This window comes from Leptodactylus fuscus, chromosome 10, assembly GCF_031893055.1.
Source record: "Leptodactylus fuscus isolate aLepFus1 chromosome 10, aLepFus1.hap2, whole genome shotgun sequence".
Taxonomy (NCBI): Eukaryota; Metazoa; Chordata; class Amphibia; order Anura; family Leptodactylidae; genus Leptodactylus; species Leptodactylus fuscus.
The window spans coordinates 174,365-197,454 of NC_134274.1; the positions used below are offsets into that span (position 1 = coordinate 174,365).

The window sequence follows — 23,090 nt, forward strand, 5'->3', positions numbered from 1 at the left end:
GTCCTCTCCATACATGACCTAATCTCCTGTCCTCTCCTCACATGTAATCTCCACAACCTGTCCTCTCCATACATGACCTAATCTCCTGATACCCCCTCACATGTAATCTCCACAACCTGTCCCCTCCATACATGACCTAATCTCCTGTCCCCTCCATACATGACCTAATCTCCTGATACCTCCCCATGTGACCCTCTTTGTGCCCTTATCGGCTTTTCATACAACCATCGGCAAGCCTTCTCCTGTGCACACGCCATATACTGGAACATCCTATCCCCAGTACATCACACTGCTCCCTACCTACCTGACAAGGACACCCTGCAAGCTACAAATATTCGGCGGTCACTTCATCACCATGTAGGCAATGCATACCCTTCCCTTATAGATTGGAATCCCTCTCAGCCGGTCACCCATTGAGCTCACGTGTATTGTATGTGTCTAGGCCATGTCCCTGAGCAGGCCTGTATGTCTCCTATATGTGCAGTAGCAGAGCTCGCTATATAGCGCAGAGTCTATGGAGTAAAGTTATAAGGATTTGGCATAAAAAAACCCTGAAATTTATATAAAATGGTGTCAGTGCAGACAGACTGCACCGGCAGAGGGGGCAACGATTTAGGAGCTGAAAGCCCTGGTCTTCATAAATCTTCCCCGTGTGTAGATACATAAAAAGGCGGAGTAAGCATCGGGCCCCTGCAAATAAAAGGGGAATTACAAAAGAACTCCAACTGACCCAAACCTACTACTCTGTCGCTGGCAGGGGCTGTGGCGGCATCCTTGAGCACGGGTGATATGTACTGGTCATGTTTGTATCCGGAGGACCCACCTCAGTGATCATTTTACAGCTTTTACATGGTCCGATCTGACTGAATAACTGGAGGATGAGGACTTCTGTGACATCTCTGGAGAGGTTCCCAACGTACCTGCAAACGGGAAAGCACAAGGTCAGTGCGGGACAAATCATGGCACTCCGGACTAGAGGAGGCCTCACTCTCCTGTGAGGACATCATTTGTGGCAGGGTCACCCCCTAGCAGAGTATTATAGCGGCACCCTGACTCCTCTTAAGTCTCCCGCCCTCCTTGCACTGTGGTGCTGTGTTTACATGGCATAGCGCAGATACTTGGGACCACATTTAAGTTACAGGGGTTGTCCCATCTCAAGGATCCTATCTATACTGCTAACTTATGGAAATTGGACTTGTCCGAAATATATTGCTTTAGAAATTCTGCTTTGTTTGCCTGCTATGTGCCCTTATTCCTCCCATTGTTTAAACAGTGTTACGCAATGTGGGGCCTCGGCCTTAAAGGGATCCTATCATTCACACACTATTTTCCCTAGGTACCACGTCGGAATAGCCTTAAGAAAGGCTATTAGTCTCCTACCTTTCGTTGTCTTCTCCGCGCCGCTGTTCACCTACAATCTCAGTTCTTGTCGGAATGCAAATTAGCCCTCTCACAGCACTGGGGGCGGGCCCCAGTGCTCAGACAGCACTGGGGGCGTCCCCAATGCTGCCAGAGAGCTCTCCAGAGCCGCCTCCATCTTCATCAGCAGCGTCCTCTTCAGCCTCTTCTTTTGGCGGTGGGTTGTAACTTCTAGGCCTCGAGCAGAGCAGACTGCGCATGCCCACAGGCCACGAGAAAATGGCCACTTACAATACTGTGCAAGCGGCCATTTTCTCGTGGCCTGTGTGCATGTGCAGTCTACTCTGCCCAAGGCCCGAGGCCTAGAAGTTGCAAGCCACCGCTGGAAGAAGAGGACGCAGCTAAAGAAGATAGAGGCGGCGCCGGAGAGACGAATTTACATACTGACAAGAACTGGAATTGTAGGTGAACGGCAGCGCGGAGAAGACAACAAAAGGTAGGAGAGGAATAGCCTTTCTTAAGGCTATTCCGGCGTGGTACTTAGAAAAAATAGTGTGTGAGTGATAGGATCCCTTTAAGGCCACATGTTGCAGAAAAGTGTTTTTTTGTTGCAGATTTTTCTGTGTTTTTTTTTATCCAAAGACAGGAGAGACATCAAAAAGAATGGAAAATATACAGGGAAAGCTGGTGAGAAATCAGTGGCAAAAACCCCCGAACAACTTATCTCAGCTCCAACCTGACCTCACCCCTCTGACATCCTGCAGAAAACCCTTCAAATCAACCAAAATCCTTTGTGGATGAGAATCTGTTCGATGTAGAAGAAGCCGTGTACAGTGCTGTGGTATAGGATGAGCTCACCGGCACTCCGCACTACAGACACCCCAAGCTCAGTCTTCCCAGAGTTTCACCTATTAGTGAGGACCCCTGTGGCCCCAGAATTATAACTGCGTTCAGTACATATTATTAGGGCAGTTATCATGAGCAAGCCATCCTAGAGCGGCTCGGTGCGATAACTGACCACGTTTGGGTATGTTCACACTAAGGAATTTTGGAGCTGACACTCCAGTGGATTCCACCACAAAATACCAACCAGAATACAAACTATACCCGTGGATTTTACACACAGAACACGTACACCTATATAATACATACAACCTCCTCGTTTTGCAGTCACCCGCACCTCCTCCTACCCTGTCACCTCCTCCTACCCTGTCACCCGCATCTCCTCCTACCCTGTCACCCGCATCTCCTCCTACCCTGTCACCTCCTCCTACCCTGTCACCTCCTCCTACCCTGTCACCCGCATCTCCTCCTGCCCTGTCACCCGCATCTCCTCCTACCCTGTCACCTCCTCCTACCCTGTCACCTCCTCCTACCCTGTCACCCGCACCTCCTCCTACCCTGTCACCTCCTCCTACCCTGTCACCCGCATCTCCTCCTACCCTGTCACCCGCATCTCCTCCTACCCTGTCACCTCCTCCTACCCTGTCACCTCCTCCTACCCTGTCACCCGCATCTCCTCCTGCCCTGTCACCCGCATCTCCTCCTACCCTGTCACCTCCTCCTACCCTGTCACCTCCTCCTACCCTGTCACCCGCATCTCCTCCTACCCTGTCACCCGCATCTCCTCCTACCCTGTCACCCGCATCTCCTCCTACCCTGTCACCTCCTCCTACCCTGTCACCTCCTCCTACCCTGTCACCTCCTCCTACCCTGTCACCCGCATCTCCTCCTACCCTGTCACCCGCATCTCCTCCTACCCTGTCACCCGCATCTCCTCCTACCCTGTCACCTCCTCCTACCCTGTCACCTCCTCCTACCCTGTCACCTCCTCCTACCCTGTCACCCGCATCTCCTCCTACCCTGTCACCCGCATCTCCTCCTACCCTGTCACCCGCATCTCCTCCTACCCTGTCACCCGCATCTCCTCCTACCCTGTCACCTCCTCCTACCCTGTCACCCGCACCTCCTCCTACCCTGTCACCCGCATCTCCTCCTACCCTGTCACCTCCTCCTACCCTGTCACCCGCCTCTCCTCCTACCCTGTCACCCGCATCTCCTCCTACCCTGTCACCCGCATCTCCTCCTACCCTGTCACCCGCATCTCCTCCTACCCTGTCACCTCCTCCTACCCTGTCACCCGCATCTCCTCCTACCCTGTCACCCGCATCTCCTCCTACCCTGTCACCTCCTCCTACCCTGTCACCCGCATCTCCTCCTACCCTGTCACCCGCATCTCCTCCTACCCCGCCACCCGCACCTCCTCCTACCCTGTCGCAGTCACCCGCACCTCCTCCTTCCTCACCACCTGCACCTCCTCCTTCCCCGGCGCCGTCACCTCCTCCATCCCCACCCCTCCTCCTTCCCCGCCCCCGTCACCCCCTCCTTCCTCGCCCCCCATCACCCCCTCCTTCCCCGCCGCCGTCACACCCTCCTTCCCCGCCGCCGTCATCCCCTCCTTCCCCGCCACCTGTCACCCCCTCCTTCCCAGCCGCCGTCATCCCCTCCTTCCCCGCCGCCGTCATCCCCTCCTTCCCCGCCGCCGTCACCCCCTCCTTCCCAGCCTCCGTCATCCCCTCCTTCCCCGCCACCTGCACCCCCTCCTTCCTCGCCGCCGTCACCCGCACCTCCTCCTACCCTGTCGCCTCCTCCTTCCCCGCCCCCGTCACCTCCTCCTTCCCCGCCACCGTCACCTCCTCCTTCCCCGCCACCGTCACCTCCTCCTCCTCCCCCATCGCCCCCTCCTTCCGTCACCTCCTCCTTCCCCGTCGCCGTCACCCCCTCCTCCGTCCCCGCCGCCGTCACCTCCTCCTTCCCCGTCGCCGTCACCCCCTCCTCCTTCCCCGCCCCCCCCTCCTTCCCTGCTGCTGTCACCCCCTCCTCCCCCGTCGCCGCCCCCCCCCTCCTTCCCCGCCACCGTCACCTCCTCCTTCCCTGTCACCTCCTCCTTCCCCGCCCCCGTCACCCCCTCCTTCCCTGCTGCTGTCACCCCCTCCTCCCCCGTCGCCGCCCCCCCTCCTTCCCCGCTGCCGTCACCTCCTCCTTCCCCGCTGCCGTCACCTCCTCCTTCCCTATCACCCGCACCCCCTCCTTCCCTGCCGCCTTCACCTCCTCTGTCACCTCCTCCTTCCCCGCCGCCTGCACCCCCTCCTCCCCCGTCGCCGCCCCCCCCCCCTCCTTTCCCGCTGCCGTCACCTCCTCCTTCCCCGCTGCCGTCACCTCCTCCTTCCCTATCACCCGCACCCCCTCCTTCCCCGCCGCCTTCACCTCCTCTGTCACCTCCTCCTTCCCCGCCGCCTGCACCCCCTCCTTCCCCGCCGCCGTCACCTCTTCCTCCCCCGTCGCCCCCTCCTCCCCCGTCGCCGCCCCCCCCTCCTTCCCCGCCGCCTTCACCTCCTCCTTCTCTGTCACCTCCTCCTTCCCCCCGCCGCCCCCGCCACCCCCTCCTCCTTCGCCGCCGCCGTCACCTCCTCCTTCCTCGCCACCTCCTCCTACCCCGTCGCCTCCTCCTTCCCCGCCGCCGTCACCTCCTCCCCCGTCGCCGTCACCCCTTCCTTCCCTGCCACCTCCTCCCCCGTCGCCCCTTCCTTCCCTGCCACCTCCTCCTCCTCCTCCTCCCCCGTCGCCCCTTCCTTTCCTGCCACCTCCTCCTCCTCCTCCTCCCCCGTCGCCCCTTCCTTCCCTGCCACCTCCTCCTCCTCCCCCGTCGCCGTCACCCCTTCCTTCCCTGCCACCTCCTCCTTCCTCGCCACCTCCTCCTTCCTCGCCACCTCCTCCTACCCTGTCGCCACCTCCTCCTCCTCCCCCGTCGCCCCTTCCTTCCCTGCCACCTCCTCCTACCCTGTCGCCTCCTCCTTCCCCGCCGCCGTCACCTCCTCCCCCGTCGCCGTCACCCCTTCCTTCCCTGCCACCTCCTCCTCCTCCCCCGTCACCCCTTCCTTCCCTGCCACCTCCTCCTCCGTCCCCGCCGCCGTCACCCCCTCCTTCCCCGCCGCCGTCACCCCCTCCTTCCTCGCCACCTCCTCCTTCCCCGCCGCCGTCACCTCCTCCTCTTCCCCCGTCGCCGTCACCCCTTCCTTCCCTGCCACCTCCTCCTCCGTCCCCGCCGCCGTCACCCCCTCCTTCCCCGCCGCCGTCACCTCCTCTTCCCCCGTCGCCGTCACCCCTACCTTCCCTGCCACCTCCTCCTCCGTCCCCGCCGCCGTCACCCCCTCCTTCCCCGCCGCCGTCACCTCCTCTTCCCCCGTCGCCGTCACCCCTACCTTCCCTGCCACCTCCTCCTCCGTCCCCGCCGCCGTCACCCCCTCCTTCCTCGCCACCTCCTCCTTCCCCGCCGCCGTCACCTATGTCGTACCCCCTTGATACGCCCCATCAGGCAGACAGCAGCGTTCTTCGCCGACAGATGTTTAATTGGTCACAAACATCCTCAGAATCAGATGCAGAAGACAAGACCAAATGTCCTGTTCTGTTAGCGGAGACGCCATGACACAAAGGGTCACATGACAGTGAGTGACATCACAACGACACTCTGACGTCACACCACAAACCATGTGACCACACAAGCTGCAGCTCATCTACTAGCAGTAGTCAGTGATGGACACGTGACATGAGGGGCCCCCGCCTCATCTGACACTGCCCGGGGCCCAGCAGCTGCCGCATACTCACAGGGTCCGGGGCTGCCCGTCATCGTCCATGGCTCCTCCGGGTGAACTCCCGGCAACGTCCTCTGAGACAATTCTACCGACTAGCAGGAGTGGAGATCCGGGACTAGGACTCGGTGTCACCGGGGGCAGCAGAAAACCTAATAAACCTCTGTCCGGTTCCCAGCAAAATGGCGGCCGCCACCAGCGACCAGTCAGAGAGAGAGAGCGAGCACTGCGCAAGCGCACTCCCTTCCATCTGCGCGTCTGCCTGACGTCAACCCGGAGCATGCGCGTTCACATTGCGAGCTGTGTCCTACGTGTCATCACTGAGGCGGGAAATGCTTTCAGGTTACCTGAGGGGAGAAGAGACGACGGCGGGGAGTTGGGGCCCTGAGGGCCGGTCATTACAGAGCCCCATAAACCAAACTGACAGGGAGCAGAGCGAGTGTACTCAGGAAAGGGTGGCCTGTAGCAGGGTCAGGTGTCCTGGATCCAGTAGGTGGCGCTGTCTCGGCCCTGGCAGTGTTATCTATGCGGTGTAGTAGGGTCAGGTGTCCTGGATCCAGTAGGTGGCGCTGTCTCCGCTCTGGCAGTGTTATCTATGCGGTGTAGCAGGGTCAGGTGTCCTGGATCCAGTAGGTGGCGCTGTCTCCGCTCTGGCAGTGTTATCTATGCGGTGTAGCAGGGTCAGGTGTCCTGGATCCAGTAGGTGGCGCTGTCTCCGCTCTGGGAGTGTTATCTATGCGGTGTAGCAGGGTCAGGTGTCCTGGATCCAGTAGGTGGCGCTGTGTCCGCTCTGGCAGTGTTATCTGTGCGGTGTAGCAGGGTCAGGTGTCCTGGATCCAGTAGGTGGCGCTGTGTCCGCTCTGGGAGTGTTATCTATGCGGTGTAGCAGGGTCAGGTGTCCTGGATCCAGTAGGTGGCGCTGTCTCCGCTCTGGCAGTGTTATCTGTGCGGTGTAGCAGGGTCAGGTGTCCTGGATCCAGTAGGTGGCGCTGTCTCCGCTCTGGCAGTGTTATCTATGCGGTGTAGCAGGGTCAGGTGTCCTGGATCCAGTAGGTGGCGCTGTCTCCGCTCTGGCAGTGTTATCTATGCGGTGTAGCAGGGTCAGGTGTCCTGGATCCAGTAGGTGGCGCTGTCTCCGCTCTGGCAGTGTTATCTATGCGGTGTAGCAGGGTCAGGTGTCCTGGATCCAGTAGGTGGCGCTGTCTCCGCTCTGGGAGTGTTATCTGTGCGGTGTAGCAGGGTCAGGTGTCCTGGATCCAGTAGGTGGCGCTGTCTCCGCTCTGGGAGTGTTATCTGTGCGGTGTAGCAGGGTCAGGTGTCCTGGATCCAGTAGGTGGCGCTGTCTCCGCTCTGGGAGTGTTATCTGTGCGGTGTAGCAGGGTCAGGTGTCCTGGATCCAGTAGGTGGCGCTGTCTCCGCTCTGGCAGTGTTATCTATGCGGTGTAGCAGGGTCAGGTGTCCTGGATCCAGTAGGTGGCGCTGTCTCCGCTCTGGGAGTGTTATCTATGCGGTGTAGCAGGGTCAGGTGTCCTGGATCCAGTAGGTGGCGCTGTCTCCGCCCTGGCAGTGTTATCTGTGCGGTGTAGCAGGGTCAGGTGTCCTGGATCCAGTAGGTGGCGCTGTCTCCGCTCTGGGAGTGTTATCTATGCGGTGTAGTAGGGTCAGGTGTCCTGGATCCAGTAGGTGGCGCTGTCTCCGCTCTGGCAGTGTTATCTATGCGGTGTAGCAGGGTCAGGTGTCCTGGATCCAGTAGGTGGCGCTGTCTCCGCCCTGGCAGTGTTATCTGTGCGGTGTAGCAGGGTCAGGTGTCCTGGATCCAGTAGGTGGCGCTGTCTCCGCTCTGGGAGTGTTATCTATGCGGTGTAGTAGGGTCAGGTGTCCTGGATCCAGTAGGTGGCGCTGTCTCCGCCCTGGCAGTGTTATCTATGCGGTGTAGCAGGGTCAGGTGTCCTGGGTCCAGTAGGTGGCGCTGTCTCGGCCCTGGCAGTGTTATCTATTCGGTGTAGCAGGGTCAGGTGTCCTGGGTCCAGTAGGTGGCGCTGTCTCCGCTCTGGCAGTGTTATCTATGCGGTGTAGCAGGGTCAGGTGTCCTGGATCCAGTAGGTGGCGCTGTCTCCGCTCTGGCAGTGTTATCTATGCGGTGTAGCAGGGTCAGGTGTCCTGGATCCAGTAGGTGGCGCTGTCTCCGCTCTGGCAGTGTTATCTATGCGGTGTAGCAGGGTCAGGTGTCCTGGATCCAGTAGGTGGCGCTGTGTCCGCTCTGGGAGTGTTATCTATGCGGTGTAGCAGGGTCAGGTGTCCTGGATCCAGTAGGTGGCGCTGTCTCCGCTCTGGCAGTGTTATCTATGCGGTGTAGCAGGGTCAGGTGTCCTGGATCCAGTAGGTGGCGCTGTGTCCGCTCTGGGAGTGTTATCTATGCGGTGTAGCAGGGTCAGGTGTCCTGGATCCAGTAGGTGGCGCTGTCTCCGCTCTGGCAGTGTTATCTATGCGGTGTAGCAGGGTCAGGTGTCCTGGATCCAGTAGGTGGCGCTGTCTCCGCTCTGGCAGTGTTATCTATGCGGTGTAGTAGGGTCAGGTGTCCTGGATCCAGTAGGTGGCGCTGTGTCCGCTCTGGGAGTGTTATCTATGCGGTGTAGCAGGGTCAGGTGTCCTGGATCCAGTAGGTGGCGCTGTCTCCGCCCTGGCAGTGTTATCTGTGCGGTGTAGCAGGGTCAGGTGTCCTGGATCCAGTAGGTGGCGCTGTCTCCGCTCTGGCAGTGTTATCTATGCGGTGTAGCAGGGTCAGGTGTCCTGGATCCAGTAGGTGGCGCTGTCTCCGCCCTGGCAGTGTTATCTATGCGGTGTAGCAGGGTCAGGTGTCCTGGGTCCAGTAGGTGGCGCTGTCTCGGCCCTGGCAGTGTTATCTATTCGGTGTAGCAGGGTCAGGTGTCCTGGGTCCAGTAGGTGGCGCTGTCTCCGCTCTGGCAGTGTTATCTATGCGGTGTAGCAGGGTCAGGTGTCCTGGATCCAGTAGGTGGCGCTGTCTCCGCTCTGGCAGTGTTATCTATGCGGTGTAGCAGGGTCAGGTGTCCTGGATCCAGTAGGTGGCGCTGTCTCCGCTCTGGCAGTGTTATCTATGCGGTGTAGCAGGGTCAGGTGTCCTGGATCCAGTAGGTGGCGCTGTCTCCGCCCTGGCAGTGTTATCTATGCGGTGTAGCAGGGTCAGGTGTCCTGGATCCAGTAGGTGGCGCTGTCTCCGCTCTGGCAGTGTTATCTATGCGGTGTAGCAGGGTCAGGTGTCCTGGATCCAGTAGGTGGCGCTGTCTCCGCCCTGGCAGTGTTATCTATGCGGTGTAGCAGGGTCAGGTGTCCTGGATCCAGTAGGTGGCGCTGTCTCCGCTCTGGGAGTGTTATCTATGCGGTGTAGCAGGGTCAGGTGTCCTGGATCCAGTAGGTGGCGCTGTCTCCGCTCTGGCAGTGTTATCTGTGCGGTGTAGCAGGATCAGGTGTCCTGGATCCAGTAGGTGGCGCTGTCTCCGCCCTGGCAGTGTTATCTGTGCGGTGTAGCAGGGTCAGGTGTCCTGGATCCAGTAGGTGGCGCTGTCTCCGCTCTGGGAGTGTTATCTATGCGGTGTAGCAGGGTCAGGTGTCCTGGATCCAGTAGGTGGCGCTGTCTCCGCCCTGGCAGTGTTATCTATGCGGTGTAGCAGGGTCAGGTGTCCTGGATCCAGTAGGTGGCGCTGTCTCCGCTCTGGGAGTGTTATCTATGCGGTGTAGTAGGGTCAGGTGTCCTGGATCCAGTAGGTGGCGCTGTCTCCGCTCTGGCAGTGTTATCTATGCGGTGTAGCAGGGTCAGGTGTCCTGGATCCAGTAGGTGGCGCTGTCTCTGCTCTGGCAGTGTTATCTATGCGGTGTAGCAGGGTCAGGTGTCCTGGATCCAGTAGGTGGCGCTGTCTCCGCTCTGGCAGTGTTATCTATGCGGTGTAGCAGGGTCAGGTGTCCTGGATCCAGTAGGTGGCGCTGTGTCCGCTCTGGGAGTGTTATCTGTGCGGTGTAGCAGGGTCAGGTGTCCTGGATCCAGTAGGTGGCGCTGTCTCCGCTCTGGGAGTGTTATCTATGCGGTGTAGTAGGGTCAGGTGTCCTGGATCCAGTAGGTGGCGCTGTCTCCGCTCTGGCAGTGTTATCTGTGCGGTGTAGCAGGGTCAGGTGTCCTGGATCCAGTAGGTGGCGCTGTGTCCGCTCTGGGAGTGTTATCTATGCGGTGTAGCAGGGTCAGGTGTCCTGGATCCAGTAGGTGGCGCTGTGTCCGCTCTGGGAGTGTTATCTATGCGGTGTAGCAGGGTCAGGTGTCCTGGATCCAGTAGGTGGCGCTGTCTCCGCTCTGGCAGTGTTATCTATGCGGTGTAGCAGGGTCAGGTGTCCTGGATCCAGTAGGTGGCGCTGTGTCCGCTCTGGGAGTGTTATCTATGCGGTGTAGCAGGGTCAGGTGTCCTGGATCCAGTAGGTGGCGCTGTCTCCGCTCTGGCAGTGTTATCTATGCGGTGTAGCAGGGTCAGGTGTCCTGGATCCAGTAGGTGGCGCTGTCTCCGCTCTGGCAGTGTTATCTATGCGGTGTAGTAGGGTCAGGTGTCCTGGATCCAGTAGGTGGCGCTGTGTCCGCTCTGGGAGTGTTATCTATGCGGTGTAGCAGGGTCAGGTGTCCTGGATCCAGTAGGTGGCGCTGTCTCCGCCCTGGCAGTGTTATCTGTGCGGTGTAGCAGGGTCAGGTGTCCTGGATCCAGTAGGTGGCGCTGTCTCCGCTCTGGCAGTGTTATCTATGCGGTGTAGCAGGGTCAGGTGTCCTGGGTCCAGTAGGTGGCGCTGTCTCCGCCCTGGCAGTGTTATCTATGCGGTGTAGCAGGGTCAGGTGTCCTGGGTCCAGTAGGTGGCGCTGTCTCGGCCCTGGCAGTGTTATCTATTCGGTGTAGCAGGGTCAGGTGTCCTGGGTCCAGTAGGTGGCGCTGTCTCCGCTCTGGCAGTGTTATCTGTGCGGTGTAGCAGGGTCAGGTGTCCTGGATCCAGTAGGTGGCGCTGTCTCCGCTCTGGGAGTGTTATCTATGCGGTGTAGCAGGGTCAGGTGTCCTGGATCCAGTAGGTGGCGCTGTCTCCGCTCTGGGAGTGTTATCTATGCGGTGTAGTAGGGTCAGGTGTCCTGGATCCAGTAGGTGGCGCTGTCTCCGCTCTGGCAGTGTTATCTATGCGGTGTAGCAGGGTCAGGTGTCCTGGATCCAGTAGGTGGCGCTGTCTCCGCTCTGGCAGTGTTATCTATGCGGTGTAGCAGGGTCAGGTGTCCTGGATCCAGTAGGTGGCGCTGTCTCCGCTCTGGCAGTGTTATCTATGCGGTGTAGTAGGGTCAGGTGTCCTGGATCCAGTAGGTGGCGCTGTCTCCACTCTGGCAGTGTTATCTATGCGGTGTAGCAGGGTCAGGTGTCCTGGATCCAGTAGGTGGCGCTGTCTCCACTCTGGCAGTGTTATCTATGCGGTGTAGCAGGGTCAGGTGTCCTGGATCCAGTAGGTGGCGCTGTCTCCGCTCTGGCAGTGTTATCTATGCGGTGTAGTAGGGTCAGGTGTCCTGGATCCAGTAGGTGGCGCTGTGTCCGCTCTGGGAGTGTTATCTATGCGGTGTAGCAGGGTCAGGTGTCCTGGATCCAGTAGGTGGCGCTGTCTCCGCCCTGGCAGTGTTATCTGTGCGGTGTAGCAGGGTCAGGTGTCCTGGATCCAGTAGGTGGCGCTGTCTCCGCTCTGGCAGTGTTATCTATGCGGTGTAGCAGGGTCAGGTGTCCTGGATCCAGTAGGTGGCGCTGTCTCCGCCCTGGCAGTGTTATCTATGCGGTGTAGCAGGGTCAGGTGTCCTGGGTCCAGTAGGTGGCGCTGTCTCGGCCCTGGCAGTGTTATCTATTCGGTGTAGCAGGGTCAGGTGTCCTGGGTCCAGTAGGTGGCGCTGTCTCCGCTCTGGCAGTGTTATCTATGCGGTGTAGCAGGGTCAGGTGTCCTGGATCCAGTAGGTGGCGCTGTCTCCGCTCTGGCAGTGTTATCTATGCGGTGTAGCAGGGTCAGGTGTCCTGGATCCAGTAGGTGGCGCTGTCTCCGCTCTGGCAGTGTTATCTATGCGGTGTAGCAGGGTCAGGTGTCCTGGATCCAGTAGGTGGCGCTGTGTCCGCTCTGGGAGTGTTATCTATGCGGTGTAGCAGGGTCAGGTGTCCTGGATCCAGTAGGTGGCGCTGTCTCCGCTCTGGCAGTGTTATCTATGCGGTGTAGCAGGGTCAGGTGTCCTGGATCCAGTAGGTGGCGCTGTGTCCGCTCTGGGAGTGTTATCTATGCGGTGTAGCAGGGTCAGGTGTCCTGGATCCAGTAGGTGGCGCTGTCTCCGCTCTGGCAGTGTTATCTATGCGGTGTAGCAGGGTCAGGTGTCCTGGATCCAGTAGGTGGCGCTGTCTCCGCTCTGGCAGTGTTATCTATGCGGTGTAGTAGGGTCAGGTGTCCTGGATCCAGTAGGTGGCGCTGTGTCCGCTCTGGGAGTGTTATCTATGCGGTGTAGCAGGGTCAGGTGTCCTGGATCCAGTAGGTGGCGCTGTCTCCGCCCTGGCAGTGTTATCTGTGCGGTGTAGCAGGGTCAGGTGTCCTGGATCCAGTAGGTGGCGCTGTCTCCGCTCTGGCAGTGTTATCTGTGCGGTGTAGCAGGGTCAGGTGTCCTGGATCCAGTAGGTGGCGCTGTCTCCGCTCTGGCAGTGTTATCTATGCGGTGTAGCAGGGTCAGGTGTCCTGGATCCAGTAGGTGGCGCTGTCTCCGCCCTGGCAGTGTTATCTATGCGGTGTAGCAGGGTCAGGTGTCCTGGGTCCAGTAGGTGGCGCTGTCTCGGCCCTGGCAGTGTTATCTATTCGGTGTAGCAGGGTCAGGTGTCCTGGGTCCAGTAGGTGGCGCTGTCTCCGCTCTGGCAGTGTTATCTATGCGGTGTAGCAGGGTCAGGTGTCCTGGATCCAGTAGGTGGCGCTGTCTCCGCTCTGGCAGTGTTATCTATGCGGTGTAGCAGGGTCAGGTGTCCTGGATCCAGTAGGTGGCGCTGTCTCCGCTCTGGCAGTGTTATCTATGCGGTGTAGCAGGGTCAGGTGTCCTGGATCCAGTAGGTGGCGCTGTCTCCGCCCTGGCAGTGTTATCTATGCGGTGTAGCAGGGTCAGGTGTCCTGGATCCAGTAGGTGGCGCTGTCTCCGCTCTGGCAGTGTTATCTATGCGGTGTAGCAGGGTCAGGTGTCCTGGATCCAGTAGGTGGCGCTGTCTCCGCCCTGGCAGTGTTATCTATGCGGTGTAGCAGGGTCAGGTGTCCTGGATCCAGTAGGTGGCGCTGTCTCCGCTCTGGGAGTGTTATCTATACGGTGTAGCAGGGTCAGGTGTCCTGGATCCAGTAGGTGGCGCTGTCTCCGCTCTGGCAGTGTTATCTGTGCGGTGTAGCAGGATCAGGTGTCCTGGATCCAGTAGGTGGCGCTGTCTCCGCCCTGGCAGTGTTATCTGTGCGGTGTAGCAGGGTCAGGTGTCCTGGATCCAGTAGGTGGCGCTGTCTCCGCCCTGGCAGTGTTATCTATGCGGTGTAGCAGGGTCAGGTGTCCTGGATCCAGTAGGTGGCGCTGTCTCCGCTCTGGGAGTGTTATCTATGCGGTGTAGTAGGGTCAGGTGTCCTGGATCCAGTAGGTGGCGCTGTCTCCGCTCTGGCAGTGTTATCTATGCGGTGTAGCAGGGTCAGGTGTCCTGGATCCAGTAGGTGGCGCTGTCTCTGCTCTGGCAGTGTTATCTATGCGGTGTAGCAGGGTCAGGTGTCCTGGATCCAGTAGGTGGCGCTGTCTCCGCTCTGGCAGTGTTATCTATGCGGTGTAGCAGGGTCAGGTGTCCTGGATCCAGTAGGTGGCGCTGTGTCCGCTCTGGGAGTGTTATCTGTGCGGTGTAGCAGGGTCAGGTGTCCTGGATCCAGTAGGTGGCGCTGTCTCCGCTCTGGGAGTGTTATCTATGCGGTGTAGTAGGGTCAGGTGTCCTGGATCCAGTAGGTGGCGCTGTCTCCGCTCTGGCAGTGTTATCTGTGCGGTGTAGCAGGGTCAGGTGTCCTGGATCCAGTAGGTGGCGCTGTGTCCGCTCTGGGAGTGTTATCTATGCGGTGTAGCAGGGTCAGGTGTCCTGGATCCAGTAGGTGGCGCTGTGTCCGCTCTGGGAGTGTTATCTATGCGGTGTAGCAGGGTCAGGTGTCCTGGATCCAGTAGGTGGCGCTGTCTCCGCTCTGGCAGTGTTATCTATGCGGTGTAGCAGGGTCAGGTGTCCTGGATCCAGTAGGTGGCGCTGTGTCCGCTCTGGGAGTGTTATCTATGCGGTGTAGCAGGGTCAGGTGTCCTGGATCCAGTAGGTGGCGCTGTCTCCGCTCTGGCAGTGTTATCTATGCGGTGTAGCAGGGTCAGGTGTCCTGGATCCAGTAGGTGGCGCTGTCTCCGCTCTGGCAGTGTTATCTATGCGGTGTAGTAGGGTCAGGTGTCCTGGATCCAGTAGGTGGCGCTGTGTCCGCTCTGGGAGTGTTATCTATGCGGTGTAGCAGGGTCAGGTGTCCTGGATCCAGTAGGTGGCGCTGTCTCCGCCCTGGCAGTGTTATCTGTGCGGTGTAGCAGGGTCAGGTGTCCTGGATCCAGTAGGTGGCGCTGTCTCCGCTCTGGCAGTGTTATCTGTGCGGTGTAGCAGGGTCAGGTGTCCTGGATCCAGTAGGTGGCGCTGTCTCCGCCCTGGCAGTGTTATCTATGCGGTGTAGCAGGGTCAGGTGTCCTGGGTCCAGTAGGTGGCGCTGTCTCGGCCCTGGCAGTGTTATCTATTCGGTGTAGCAGGGTCAGGTGTCCTGGGTCCAGTAGGTGGCGCTGTCTCCGCTCTGGCAGTGTTATCTATGCGGTGTAGCAGGGTCAGGTGTCCTGGATCCAGTAGGTGGCGCTGTCTCCGCTCTGGCAGTGTTATCTATGCGGTGTAGCAGGGTCAGGTGTCCTGGATCCAGTAGGTGGCGCTGTCTCCGCTCTGGCAGTGTTATCTATGCGGTGTAGCAGGGTCAGGTGTCCTGGATCCAGTAGGTGGCGCTGTCTCCGCCCTGGCAGTGTTATCTATGCAGTGTAGCAGGGTCAGGTGTCCTGGATCCAGTAGGTGGCGCTGTCTCCGCTCTGGCAGTGTTATCTATGCGGTGTAGCAGGGTCAGGTGTCCTGGATCCAGTAGGTGGCGCTGTCTCCGCCCTGGCAGTGTTATCTATGCGGTGTAGCAGGGTCAGGTGTCCTGGATCCAGTAGGTGGCGCTGTCTCCGCTCTGGGAGTGTTATCTATGCGGTGTAGCAGGGTCAGGTGTCCTGGATCCAGTAGGTGGCGCTGTCTCCGCTCTGGCAGTGTTATCTGTGCGGTGTAGCAGGATCAGGTGTCCTGGATCCAGTAGGTGGCGCTGTCTCCGCCCTGGCAGTGTTATCTGTGCGGTGTAGCAGGGTCAGGTGTCCTGGATCCAGTAGGTGGCGCTGTGTCCGCTCTGGGAGTGTTATCTATGCGGTGTAGCAGGGTCAGGTGTCCTGGATCCAGTAGGTGGCGCTGTCTCCGCTCTGGGAGTGTTATCTATGCGGTGTAGTAGGGTCAGGTGTCCTGGATCCAGTAGGTGGCGCTGTCTCCGCTCTGGCAGTGTTATCTATGCGGTGTAGCAGGGTCAGGTGTCCTGGATCCAGTAGGTGGCGCTGTCTCCGCCCTGGCAGTGTTATCTATGCGGTGTAGCAGGGTCAGGTGTCCTGGGTCCAGTAGGTGGCGCTGTCTCGGCCCTGGCAGTGTTATCTATTCGGTGTAGCAGGGTCAGGTGTCCTGGGTCCAGTAGGTGGCGCTGTCTCCGCTCTGGCAGTGTTATCTATGCGGTGTAGCAGGGTCAGGTGTCCTGGATCCAGTAGGTGGCGCTGTCTCCGCTCTGGCAGTGTTATCTATGCGGTGTAGCAGGGTCAGGTGTCCTGGATCCAGTAGGTGGCGCTGTCTCCGCTCTGGCAGTGTTATCTATGCGGTGTAGCAGGGTCAGGTGTCCTGGATCCAGTAGGTGGCGCTGTGTCCGCTCTGGGAGTGTTATCTATGCGGTGTAGCAGGGTCAGGTGTCCTGGATCCAGTAGGTGGCGCTGTCTCCGCTCTGGCAGTGTTATCTATGCGGTGTAGCAGGGTCAGGTGTCCTGGATCCAGTAGGTGGCGCTGTGTCCGCTCTGGGAGTGTTATCTATGCGGTGTAGCAGGGTCAGGTGTCCTGGATCCAGTAGGTGGCGCTGTCTCCGCTCTGGCAGTGTTATCTATGCGGTGTAGCAGGGTCAGGTGTCCTGGATCCAGTAGGTGGCGCTGTCTCCGCTCTGGCAGTGTTATCTATGCGGTGTAGTAGGGTCAGGTGTCCTGGATCCAGTAGGTGGCGCTGTGTCCGCTCTGGGAGTGTTATCTATGCGGTGTAGCAGGGTCAGGTGTCCTGGATCCAGTAGGTGGCGCTGTCTCCGCCCTGGCAGTGTTATCTGTGCGGTGTAGCAGGGTCAGGTGTCCTGGATCCAGTAGGTGGCGCTGTCTCCGCTCTGGCAGTGTTATCTATGCGGTGTAGCAGGGTCAGGTGTCCTGGATCCAGTAGGTGGCGCTGTCTCCGCCCTGGCAGTGTTATCTATGCGGTGTAGCAGGGTCAGGTGTCCTGGGTCCAGTAGGTGGCGCTGTCTCGGCCCTGGCAGTGTTATCTATTCGGTGTAGCAGGGTCAGGTGTCCTGGGTCCAGTAGGTGGCGCTGTCTCCGCTCTGGCAGTGTTATCTATGCGGTGTAGCAGGGTCAGGTGTCCTGGATCCAGTAGGTGGCGCTGTCTCCGCTCTGGCAGTGTTATCTATGCGGTGTAGCAGGGTCAGGTGTCCTGGATCCAGTAGGTGGCGCTGTCTCCGCTCTGGCAGTGTTATCTATGCGGTGTAGCAGGGTCAGGTGTCCTGGATCCAGTAGGTGGCGCTGTCTCCGCCCTGGCAGTGTTATCTATGCAGTGTAGCAGGGTCAGGTGTCCTGGATCCAGTAGGTGGCGCTGTCTCCGCTCTGGCAGTGTTATCTATGCGGTGTAGCAGGGTCAGGTGTCCTGGATCCAGTAGGTGGCGCTGTCTCCGCCCTGGCAGTGTTATCTATGCGGTGTAGCAGGGTCAGGTGTCCTGGATCCAGTAGGTGGCGCTGTCTCCGCTCTGGGAGTGTTATCTATGCGGTGTAGCAGGGTCAGGTGTCCTGGATCCAGTAGGTGGCGCTGTCTCCGCTCTGGCAGTGTTATCTGTGCGGTGTAGCAGGATCAGGTGTCCTGGATCCAGTAGGTGGCGCTGTCTCCGCCCTGGCAGTGTTATCTGTGCGGTGTAGCAGGGTCAGGTGTCCTGGATCCAGTAGGTGGCGCTGTCTCCGCTCTGGGAGTGTTATCTATGCGGTGTAGCAGGGTCAGGTGTCCTGGATCCAGTAGGTGGCGCTGTCTCCGCCCTGGCAGTGTTATCTATGCGGTGTAGCAGGGTCAGGTGTCCTGGATCCAGTAGGTGGCGCTGTCTCCGCTCTGGGAGTGTTATCTATGCGGTGTAGTAGGGTCAGGTGTCCTGGATCCAGTAGGTGGCGCTGTCTCCGCTCTGGCAGTGTTATCTATGCGGTGTAGCAGGGTCAGGTGTCCTGGATCCAGTAGGTGGCGCTGTCTCTGCTCTGGCAGTGTTATCTATGCGGTGTAGCAGGGTCAGGTGTCCTGGATCCAGTAGGTGGCGCTGTCTCCGCTCTGGCAGTGTTATCTATGCGGTGTAGCAGGGTCAGGTGTCCTGGATCCAGTAGGTGGCGCTGTGTCCGCTCTGGGAGTGTTATCTGTGCGGTGTAGCAGGGTCAGGTGTCCTGGATCCAGTAGGTGGCGCTGTCTCCGCTCTGGGAGTGTTATCTATGCGGTGTAGTAGGGTCAGGTGTCCTGGATCCAGTAGGTGGCGCTGTCTCCGCTCTGGCAGTGTTATCTGTGCGGTGTAGCAGGGTCAGGTGTCCTGGATCCAGTAGGTGGCGCTGTGTCCGCTCTGGGAGTGTTATCTATGCGGTGTAGCAGGGTCAGGTGTCCTGGATCCAGTAGGTGGCGCTGTGTCCGCTCTGGGAGTGTTATCTATGCGGTGTAGCAGGGTCAGGTGTCCTGGATCCAGTAGGTGGCGCTGTCTCCGCTCTGGCAGTGTTATCTATGCGGTGTAGCAGGGTCAGGTGTCCTGGATCCAGTAGGTGGCGCTGTGTCCGCTCTGGGAGTGTTATCTATGCGGTGTAGCAGGGTCAGGTGTCCTGGATCCAGTAGGTGGCGCTGTCTCCGCTCTGGCAGTGTTATCTATGCGGTGTAGCAGGGTCAGGTGTCCTGGATCCAGTAGGTGGCGCTGTCTCCGCTCTGGCAGTGTTATCTATGCGGTGTAGTAGGGTCAGGTGTCCTGGATCCAGTAGGTGGCGCTGTGTCCGCTCTGGGAGTGTTATCTATGCGGTGTAGCAGGGTCAGGTGTCCTGGATCCAGTAGGTGGCGCTGTCTCCGCCCTGGCAGTGTTATCTGTGCGGTGTAGCAGGGTCAGGTGTCCTGGATCCAGTAGGTGGCGCTGTCTCCGCTCTGGCAGTGTTATCTATGCGGTGTAGCAGGGTCAGGTGTCCTGGATCCAGTAGGTGGCGCTGTCTCCGCCCTGGCAGTGTTATCTATGCGGTGTAGCAGGGTCAGGTGTCCTGGGTCCAGTAGGTGGCGCTGTCTCGGCCCTGGCAGTGTTATCTATTCGGTGTAGCAGGGTCAGGTGTCCTGGGTCCAGTAGGTGGCGCTGTCTCCGCTCTGGCAGTGTTATCTATGCGGTGTAGCAGGGTCAGGTGTCCTGGATCCAGTAGGTGGCGCTGTCTCCGCTCTGGCAGTGTTATCTATGCGGTGTAGCAGGGTCAGGTGTCCTGGATCCAGTAGGTGGCGCTGTCTCCGCTCTGGCAGTGTTATCTATGCGGTGTAGCAGGGTCAGGTGTCCTGGATCCAGTAGGTGGCGCTGTCTCCGCCCTGGCAGTGTTATCTATGCAGTGTAGCAGGGTCAGGTGTCCTGGATCCAGTAGGTGGCGCTGTCTCCGCTCTGGCAGTGTTATCTATGCGGTGTAGCAGGGTCAGGTGTCCTGGATCCAGTAGGTGGCGCTGTCTCCGCCCTGGCAGTGTTATCTATGCGGTGTAGCAGGGTCAGGTGTCCTGGATCCAGTAGGTGGCGCTGTCTCCGCTCTGGGAGTGTTATCTATGCGGTGTAGCAGGGTCAGGTGTCCTGGATCCAGTAGGTGGCGCTGTCTCCGCTCTGGCAGTGTTATCTGTGCGGTGTAGCAGGATCAGGTGTCCTGGATCCAGTAGGTGGCGCTGTCTCCGCCCTGGCAGTGTTATCTGTGCGGTGTAGCAGGGTCAGGTGTCCTGGATCCAGTAGGTGGCGCTGTGTCCGCTCTGGGAGTGTTATCTATGCGGTGTAGCAGGGTCAGGTGTCCTGGATCCAGTAGGTGGCGCTGTCTCCGCTCTGGGAGTGTTATCTATGCGGTGTAGTAGGGTCAGGTGTCCTGGATCCAGTAGGTGGCGCTGTCTCCGCTCTGGCAGTGTTATCTATGCGGTGTAGCAGGGTCAGGTGTCCTGGATCCAGTAGGTGGCGCTGTCTCTGCTCTGGCAGTGTTATCTATGCGGTGTAGCAGGGTCAGGTGTCCTGGATCCAGTAGGTGGCGCTGTCTCCGCTCTGGCAGTGTTATCTATGCGGTGTAGCAGGGTCAGGTGTCCTGGATCCAGTAGGTGGCGCTGTCTCCGCTCTGGGAGTGTTATCTATGCGGTGTAGTAGGGTCAGGTGTCCTGGATCCAGTAGGTGGCGCTGTCTCCGCTCTGGGAGTGTTATCTATGCGGTGTAGTAGGGTCAGGTGTCCTGGATCCAGTAGGTGGCGCTGTCTCCGCTCTGGCAGTGTTATCTGTGCGGTGTAGCAGGGTCAGGTGTCCTGGATCCAGTAGGTGGCGCTGTGTCCGCTCTGGGAGTGTTATCTATGCGGTGTAGCAGGGTCAGGTGTCCTGGATCCAGTAGGTGGCGCTGTCTCCGCTCTGGGAGTGTTATCTATGCGGTGTAGTAGGGTCAGGTGTCCTGGATCCAGTAGGTGGCGCTGTCTCCGCTCTGGCAGTGTTATCTGTGCGGTGTAGCAGGGTCAGGTGTCCTGGATCCAGTAGGTGGCGCTGTGTCCGCTCTGGGAGTGTTATCTATGCGGTGTAGCAGGGTCAGGTGTCCTGGATCCAGTAGGTGGCGCTGTCTCCGCTCTGGCAGTGTTATCTGTGCGGTGTAGCAGGGTCAGGTGTCCTGGATCCAGTAGGTGGCGCTGTCTCCGCTCTGGGAGTGTTATCAAATCAAATCTATGCGGTGTAGCAGGGTCAGGTGTCCTGGATCCAGTAGGTGGCGCTGTCTCCGCTCTGGCAGTGTTATTGTGAGATTATGGCGAGGAGTTTATATAGCAGTGAGGAGGTATACGCTATGCTGTGGTCAGATGCATCTGAGACTGAAGCTCTTGTAGACAATGACAATATAAGTGTCACTTCAGATTCGTCTTCAAGGAACATTCTGCCTGAGGAACTTGACCCTTCAGAAGGTGCAGGAGCTAGTAGTGCCGCTGCACACAGTAACATTTTCCCACTAGTTGATGTGCGTTCCCTCCAGTGGGCACCTGCTCCATCCTTTGCCCCTAGAATGCCCCCATTTACTGCCTCTCCTGGCATAACAGTGGATGATTCCCAATTTACCCACATGAGCTACTTTATTTATAAGCGACGACCTCTTCAATGGAATCGGCCATCAAACTAATTCATACCCAACAAGTACATAACACAGGAACCTTCATCTGTCCATGCCAAAGATTGGACACCAACAGATCTGGCTGAAATCAAAAAATTTTAGGGCCTCACCCTAAATATGGGTATTGTAAAAAAAAAAAAACCTCAATCAGGTCATATGGGTCAAAAAGTCCCGCACAGTCAACCCCAATATATTCTGCAGTCATGTCCAGGCTTCGTTACAAACAAATAATGAGGTTCCTTCAATGACAATTCACAGGCCCCTCCAAATAATGACCCAAACTGATCGGTTATTCAAACTAAGACCCCTCATAAACTCTATGAATCCGCCCTTTTTACAATATTACACACCAGAGCAAAATGTCAGTGTGGACTAATCCCTCCTTAGCTTTCACCAATATAGCACTTCCAAAAGGACAAGCTATGGCATTAAGTTATATAAGCTTTGTGAGAGCGGGTCAGGATACACTGCTGCCTTCAAGAATTATGAAGGACGAGATAAAAAAAATAGATTCCCGAGGATGCCCCCCCCCCCCCCTAATTTTCCCACCAGCAGTAAAATAGTGTTGGAAATAATTCAGCCTCGGCTACACAAAGGGAACCACTTGTACTGTGATAACTTTTATGTAAGTGTGGCCCTATTTAGATATTTGCATGGTGCAAGCACAGGACCATGCACAGAAACAACTGGTTTTCTGCAGCAGCTAGTGGGGAAAGGCATACAAGGGGGGGGGGTCCTGTTATGCTTGTGAAGAGTTGATGGCGGTTAAATACAGAGATCGGAGAGATGTTTATATGTTGAGCACAATACATCGCACAGGAACAATGGTAGCGAGGGAAAGAGGGGCAACAGCAGACAAGCCAATCAGTGTGTCCAAGTACAATAAATACATGGGGGGGGGGGGGTTTAAAGGATCGGGTCTTACAGCCATAATTAGTAAAACAAAAAAGTGGCCATTTATCTCATTCAGATTGGAATCCAAAATGCCTTTCTACTTTATGAAAAGAAGGGAGGCAGCGACAAATCCCTGGATTGTCAGGAGGAAATCATTCACAGCCTCGTTTCTGACCCTCAGGACCCCATAGAGAACCCCCAGTCTGAAGAGGTCAAACAACGAACTGAAAGGCATTTTATCAGTCTAATTCCCTCAACAACAACACGAGCTAACTCGCAAAAAAAATGCTGTCTGCTCCAAAAATGGGCGAGGCAGAGATCCCCGGTACTTCTGTTCCTCAGGCCGCTGTATTGTTCCTTGTTATGACAAATACCACACTGTTCGTTATTAGAATTCTTCCACAGAAAATTGTAGATTCAACTTCTAATGTTGTGATTGCCACCAAACCCCTCTTTTGCATAAACCTGCAATTTCCTAATGTTATAAACCCTAAATGATACCCCTAGATGAATACATTGGGGAGCAAAAAATGCAAATTACATTGTTTTGCATCATTATTTTAACATTTCACAAAATAATCTGGATACTCTAAGAAGACGCTAAACCACTTACTGAATGTGGTGTCTTCTTTTGTAAGTGATAGGATTTGTATTTTTGCACTCCAGGGTCTTCAGAATAATGTGTTCAGCTAGAAAATCAATTGTTATATTTGTACCTAGAAAAGACAAAATTGCCTCAAAATTTAACACTGACGTCAAGGGGTCTAGTTTCCAAAAGGGGCACTTCAAGGCCTCTGCAAAAGTGTCATGGTAACTAAAACCAATTACAGTCAAATGTACCCTCCAACTATTGTTGTCTCCCACTGTGTGACCAGACATCACTTTACATCCACGTGGGGCATTTCTGTAGTTAGGAGAAAATGCTTAACAAATTGTGGGGTGCATTTTCTCTTTTAACCCTTAATAAATGTGCAAATTCTAGGTCTAAATGAATATATTAGTGACAGAAAGTGAAAAATGTACATTTGACCTCCATATTGTTTTTATTGCTGTGAAATGCTGAAAGGGTTAAGAAACTTTCTAACTGCTGTTTTGGATTCTTTCAGGAGTGCTGCTTTAAGGATGGGGTGACTTATGGGGGAGTTTTGTTAGAGAGGCCTTTCAAGTTCCCTTCAGAACTGAACTGGTCCCTTGAGAAATGTGTTTTGGAAATATTCTTGAAAATTTGGAAAATTACTGCTTGACTTGTAAGCCTTATAATATCTGAAAAAAATGAAAGGGCGATTAAGATGTGATTGCTCCATAAATCAGAGACCTGGTTAATTATATTTATGGAATAATGTGAGTAGTATGACTTTC

General features: G+C 57.2%; 1 protein-coding gene across 2 annotated transcripts in view; it reads right to left on the bottom strand.

Annotated features, from left to right (window-relative positions):
* Nucleotides 1-6,224, bottom strand: part of TIAL1 (TIA1 cytotoxic granule associated RNA binding protein like 1) — a 29,106-nt gene extending 22,882 nt beyond the window's left edge. For both annotated transcript variants that reach the window (XM_075257666.1, XM_075257665.1), the window contains exons 1-2: nucleotides 6,025-6,224; nucleotides 824-920 (exon numbers count right to left, since the gene is read on the bottom strand). In XM_075257666.1, the coding sequence (XP_075113767.1) occupies nucleotides 824-920; nucleotides 6,025-6,053 (126 nt within the window). In that variant the 5' untranslated portion in view covers nucleotides 6,054-6,224. The remainder of the gene's footprint in view (nucleotides 1-823; nucleotides 921-6,024) is intronic.
* Between the last annotated feature and the right edge of the window lie 16,866 nt (nucleotides 6,225-23,090).